At 32.7% G+C, this 6,275-nt stretch overlaps 1 protein-coding gene and 1 non-coding gene across 2 annotated transcripts; one reads left to right on the forward strand and one right to left on the reverse strand.

Annotated features, from left to right (window-relative positions):
- Nucleotides 1–2,107: 2,107 nt before the first annotated feature.
- On the reverse strand, nt 2,108–3,721 carry PNSB4 (NDH dependent flow 6). The gene is made up of 6 exons (XM_022882240.2): nt 3,564–3,721; nt 3,421–3,471; nt 3,082–3,256; nt 2,905–2,960; nt 2,736–2,807; nt 2,108–2,408 (listed from the first exon to the last, which is right to left on the reverse strand). The coding sequence occupies exons 1-6, from the start codon at nt 3,657–3,659 to the stop codon at nt 2,295–2,297; spliced, it is 564 nt and encodes a 187-aa protein (XP_022737975.2). The 5' UTR covers nt 3,660–3,721; the 3' UTR covers nt 2,108–2,294.
- Nucleotides 3,722–3,815: 94 nt separating this feature from the next.
- TRNAI-AAU (transfer RNA isoleucine (anticodon AAU)) lies at nt 3,816–3,889 on the forward strand. The gene has a single exon. It is a non-coding gene; the product is annotated as a tRNA-Ile (tRNA).
- The last annotated feature ends 2,386 nt before the right edge of the window (nt 3,890–6,275 follow it).

The following is a 6,275-nucleotide window of genomic DNA, read 5'->3' on the forward strand; positions in this document are numbered from 1 at the left end:
ATCCATTTATTTAAATTTTGTTAAAATATGAAATAAATAAAATTTTAATTTGAAATTCAAATTCATTCTTAATAAATAATAAATAAAAGTTATTTTTATAAGTCTCAAATCTTTTATAAGTATAAAATTTTATATATTTTATATGTAAACAAGTAACGAATTCAAATACAAATTTGGATATTTATTATTATTTATTAAAATTTAAAAAAATTCAAATATTAAATATTTAAAAGATACTATTTATATTCACTCCAAATCCGTTACAGATATTAAATATCTTATTTGAATTCATTAATTATTTATTTATAACTATTTGAATTTGACATAAACGGATCGGATAATGTTAAATATTCATTTATTTATTATCTAGCCATCCCTATGTAATAAAATATATTTATTTTTAGGCAAAAAAATAAAAAAATACATTTATCATTGAAACAAATGTTAAAAATAAAAAATAAACTTTGTTAGCTTATTATTACATTACAATTAAATTATTCTTCTCTTAAATTTTTAGTAATATGATTCACCCAATTATAAAAAATATTCTTTTTTTTTTGTTAAGAAAATCAAAAAGAAAAGGAAAAAAAGGAAAATACTAAATCATAGGTTAATTTTTTGTTCGTCTCGCCTCCATTATCTTTTTTGTCCTCTAGTTTTTAATAAACTTTAATCAAAATTCACAAATATGACTTTCATAATTTACAAGTGAAATCAACATGTGTAAATGATACTAATAAATATAGGCCAAAATAATGAATAGAACCCAACTGATTTTTTCATACTTCAAATAATTTTACACTAAAATTTAGGATAGACTTTACTGTTATTTGGAGCATGCAATGGTAGGCTAAAGATAAGAAGTTGGGCAACGATAACGCCATAGTTATGAGAGTCATAGATTCTAGACCTGTCCAAGTCGCATTGGATAAAGAATTTAAAGTTCGGTCCAATCGATTTGAGATATTAAAATATTAATAAAATTTTTTAATTTAAGGATGGGTTTTTGAAAAATTTTCAATTGTTTTATTTAATTTAATTTTGTTTGTATTTTGAGAAAAGTAAAATAAAGTGAGAGAAATAAAATAGGAAGAAGCGACGGAAAGAGAAGAAAAAGGGTAACATCTTCCATCATCCATGGATCAGACAAGGAAAGGAGAAAGAGAGAAGCCTTAGGCAGTGAAAGGCTGCAGGGAAAGAAAGTTTACTTGCTGTATATATTCTTGATTGTATATAATTTGCAAGGGAGCTGAGGCAGTGACTAGTGGAAAAGTTCATGGCCTTCAATTCTTTTATAAACTCGCTACTTACAACCCTCATACTATCTCGTACCATATAATTCTTGACGAAGAGATAAAAGAAAGAGGTTTAAATCCGATTGTATGATCTTAATAACTAATAAATCAATCACGAAAAAAAAAATGATAAGTTCATGACTTATCCAAGTGGTCTTATGGTCCATTGGAGGCTGAGACCTCAAAAGTGATATGATATTCTCAATGTGGGTTTGCTCAGATTTGGAGATTTTGCCTGGGAATTTTGGGCTGTCGATCAATGTTTGCTGCTAGATCTAGATGGGCTCACTGCGGCCTATATGTAATTACGAAGGCAGATAGCATGCAAGAGATTGGAAATTTGAATGCTGAAGATAATCACTAGAGCTAATTAGAATACTGAGTGAAAATTATTGACATGCTCATGGCAAACTGATTGATTGAGGACTCTAGGCTCTTGATGCATTGACAGCTTCAACCGTTTAATTTCTATTATGACTTGCGAGATTATTGAGAGAGTCTCACAATTTGGATTGGTTTGGATAACCATGAAGAGAGATCTTATTGTACTTTAATTTCTTGATACTATACGATCTATTTCTCCATGGACGTAAGCTCGAATCACGTAAATTCCTGTGTGTTTACGTTTGCTTGATTTCTCTATCTGTTTTTCATTGTTGTTTCTTAGGCAAATTTCCAGCAGCAACTTTTGTTGATCCTGGCTGCTTTCTTGTATTTTGGACATGGATTCAAGAGAATAAAACTCTCTGGAATACTGCGGAGAATTATATGTTCTAGAAATAATTTTTGAACTAAAATCAAGTCCACAATCATTCATTTCCAGCATGTAAAATGTTTGCCATAAAATAATTTCCTGATGTTTAGCTTCATTCCGTCAATGACAGAGGAAGCTTATCAAGGTTGAAAAAAAATACACAGTGATGTTTCACATGGTTCTTTTTTATCATGGAGAAAAGTAAAAATGCATAAACATGAAAAATCAACTCAATATATAAGCTTCTACTTGCGGCCAGCTTCTTCCAATTCTCGCAGCTCTCCAACCTTCTGTTCAATCTCCTCAATCAGCTCCTCACGCCACAACTCTGCCCTTGCAGATTCTTCAATGTCCTCTTGCTGCATGCATTTCCATAACCTCAGTCAACAACATATAAATCTATGGACTGCAACAACTGAATTGAAAGTGAAGTAACAATGGTACTATAGTCGGTTCCAGATTTGAGAGTCCTTAGTTCGAACCTCAATCAGTCAAGTAACAGTACTTTAAAAGCTAAAGAGTCAATTACATATTTGATACTTTGGCAAAATGTACAAATTGGTGTCTCAATATCGTTTTGAAAAGAGTAATTAAGGACCATATCAGCCTCATGTTTAGGATATAAGTTAAATCATTGAATTGCTATAACGTCGAGGAAATTAAGCGATGAAATTAAGTGAGAATACCTTCTCATAAACCCAATGTCCAGTACCATCTCCCCCATCTTTCCTGTATACTTCGGAATCATAGTATGGATCCTACATCATGCTCTTATAAATCAGATTTTAAGCTCAAAATACAAAAACAAGCGACGAATTATGAATTTGAACGAGTAAAATCAATAGACGTGCGTACTTTGGTGGAGCCAAAAAACAAACATCCCCAGCAAGTGAACATGATGTAGAAAGCATCTACAGAGCAGGGCCAAAAGAAATACTTCAGCTTTGTATATAAGCATTCAAATTGAGGAGAGATATATTTTGTATGGCTGCATCAATCATTAATCGATGTGAATGATGATGAAACACTTACAAACGTTTTTAATGGCTTCATCACTCAGATGCCAAATAGATTTATTGGTTATTATTTCTCTTTGGGCATCAAGTTGTTGCAGATTATGAACAAAAACTGCCATTAGAGGCCAATCTGGTAAAGCATTCACTTTAACTAAAGCTCCCCTTCTTCTACTCTTGCTTCCTTCATCAGTCTATGTTATATATCACAAAATTCAATATGGTAATGATGTAAAATCTGGACAAATTAATCACTACATAAATGGCTTCTTCCCTTTCTTTGGTTAAGAACAAGTGGAAATAAAGATAAATTTATAAATATGGGATTAATTAGAGTCTATGCAGTTAAAATACTTACCTGCTGCCACCCATTATTGAAAAGCCTGCTACTGCTTGAGCATTGTCTAAGCTGCAAATGCAAAAAATAACCATATGATTATTAATACCAATGACAAAAACTTTGAAAAGCTTGCGAAAGGATGGTGAGAGGTATAGTATTACCAATCTTGAAGATGGGTAGTTGCCCAATTTGGTAGCATGAAGATAACTGTGGATGCATGGTTTTGTAATTGTGAAGCTCCTGATTGCTTGAGCCATTGCTTTGAATGTAGTAGTTTTATTACTAGGATTTTGGATTATGCTACTTTTGTTAGGTGGGAGGGAAAGTGGATGAGGCACTCATTTGCATCCACTCTTTTTTACTGGCCATAAAAGGAAAGAAGTAATATTAAAGTTGTTATAAAATTAACAAATGGCCTATTAGCTCAGCTGGTTAGAGCGTCGTGCTAATAACGCGAAGGTCGCAGGTTCGAAACCTGCATGGGCCAAATTTTTCAAAATTCTAAACAGTTTAGTTTATTTTGGTGCCAGGTTCTTCAATCATTCTTCCAGAACCATATCTAGGTTTTATGCACGCGCGTGATTCTTCCAGAACCATATCCAGGTTTTAGGCACGCGCCTGAAAGCTAAGATAGAAGCTGAAATCAAGGAGTGTCAGAATATTGAACAGAAGAAAGTTTCTTAGCTTCGATTGTTCATCTGCTAATGAAAGGATTTAGATTAAATTACTGTGAACGCGATGTCGGAAAGCCTTTATAGCCTTGTATGTCTCATATAAATGTATACGCTGTGATGATTTTCATAAAGCTTTCAAACCTTAGTTCATAATCTTACCAAGTTGGAATGTCAAGCAAAACCGATGGTAAAAGAAAAAAAAAATCTAAAATTGAGGTAAGAAGTTGTTCTAAATTCAAACTGTATTGGCATCCCTAACTGCTGTTGCATTACAAGATTCGGTTGACTTCATGCATGGCTGACCTTGTACCAGTGAAATTAATTATTACCAGGCTCAGGTTATTGTCAACCGGTAAAGCCTCTTCTACCACCCCTGCTCATGCCACTATATCCACTATGCTTCCCCGATGCACTGCTTTATTTTTGGTTTAATCGGTTACTTTTTGCTCCTCCCTTGATCCTTCATTTACCATCCCTCCATGCTAAGTTCATCTGGTGCCGCAATCTCATGTTCTATTCTTTTTTTTTAAAAAAAAAAAAAAGCCCAAAGGCCTCTTTGCAATGGCCCTGCTTTGCAAGCCCAAAAAAATCAAATGTGGCCTCATCAGCCTCTTTATCTTTCCCCAACATTTTCAAGTTCAGACAGGTTAGTAACTTCTGCTTTGCACTTGCCTTAAAATGCATGATATCTAGATGGTACTTGTTTAGACGCTTGGCATGCTGTGTTCATGTCCTTCAACAGGCCAAACATGTGTTTGGAAGTGTTCCTCAAAAAAACATGTCCCACCTCTCAATAAAAACCGTGGTCTTCTATAGTGTCTGTCGATGGCATTTTCGTAGTTATTAGTACACTTGCCAAACCCGCCAATAATTCTTTCCATTAGATACCAATTTAGGTTTGAAGAAAAAAAAAAAACCTAGAGGTAGCAATCGGGTGGGATTGGTTCATTTGGGTTATTTTGACTTTAGATTTTTTTTTTATTCAAGTCATTTCAAATTTGAATTTTTTGAGTTTGAACCAAATTTGAATTCTGATTAATTAAGTTATTTTTTAGATTTTATGAAAAATGTAACTATTTTAACATGCTTTTTAAATTCAGATCAATTCAAATTCAATTTTTTTAAAATTTTAGATCATTTTGAGATAAAACTTTTTATTTTTTTATTAAATTAGATTCGAATGAGTTGATGCTTTTTCGAACTAGGTTTTAGTTTGGGGTTCATTTTGCCACTTATTGGCATAATCCAGATTTTCATGCTTTGAGATGGCAAGAAAAGGTATATATGTTGATGAATTTCTAGCCAAAGCAGAAAGTGGTTGGATCAGAACCACATTTCACATTAACATTTTTCTTGAAAAAGAACATAATATTTTCTTCCTTTATGGACAGAAAGTATTGGAGTTCAGGTTTGAGCATTAATTTATTTAACTGATTATTTAAATATCATATTTGATTATGAGTATAGATGAAGGGGAAAATTTTAAGATTTTAAATTGGTTCTTTTGTCTTGAAAACAGAAAGAGCAGTTTTCAGGATTTGTTTCCAGGGGGCGGAAAGCTAGTTAATGGGGCATAGTAACTAAATTATGGATGGTAAATCCAAAATCGAGTTCAATTCTCATTAGTACTACAGCCATTTGACTTTAAAAATATGACATAATAATTAGTGTGGTGGGAGCAGTTTGGCCTTTAGTTTTTGTTCTGAATACATTAGACAAGAGATGATCAAATGGGGACTCTTTCATTCAGTACGAAACAAACTGTTAGTTCGTTTAGTTGTTTCAGATCATTAAACCTTGAATTTCGCCATTGCCATTGGCTTTATTTCTTGAATTTCCACTTATTTCCCTTATGTCATCATATTTTTCTCTTTTAACAGACTTGAATTTGGCATCTAGCTCGATTACCAGGAGCTACTTGGTTCTATAAATTATGACAAGTAGAGCTTGATCTTGAACAAGAAACATTTGAAGACAATTAAGGTTTATACAAGTCAATTGCTCCCATCATCAACGGAATTTAACCATAAAAATTGTCTCAAATATTCTAATTCTGCCAGCTGATTGATTGCCTACCAAAAAAACCAGTGTAGTTTTGTTGAGCATTTGAAGGGATTAAGGCACCCACAAGCCAATGCCATCAAGAAATTTTAAAGGGAAATCACAATTAACACACTCATTTTGGAAATTTCCCAAGTC

The sequence above is a fragment of the Durio zibethinus genome, chromosome 11, assembly GCF_047325235.1.
Source record: "Durio zibethinus cultivar Kanyao isolate XHJ-2024 chromosome 11, ASM4732523v1, whole genome shotgun sequence".
In the NCBI taxonomy this organism is placed as follows: domain Eukaryota; kingdom Viridiplantae; phylum Streptophyta; class Magnoliopsida; order Malvales; family Malvaceae; genus Durio; species Durio zibethinus.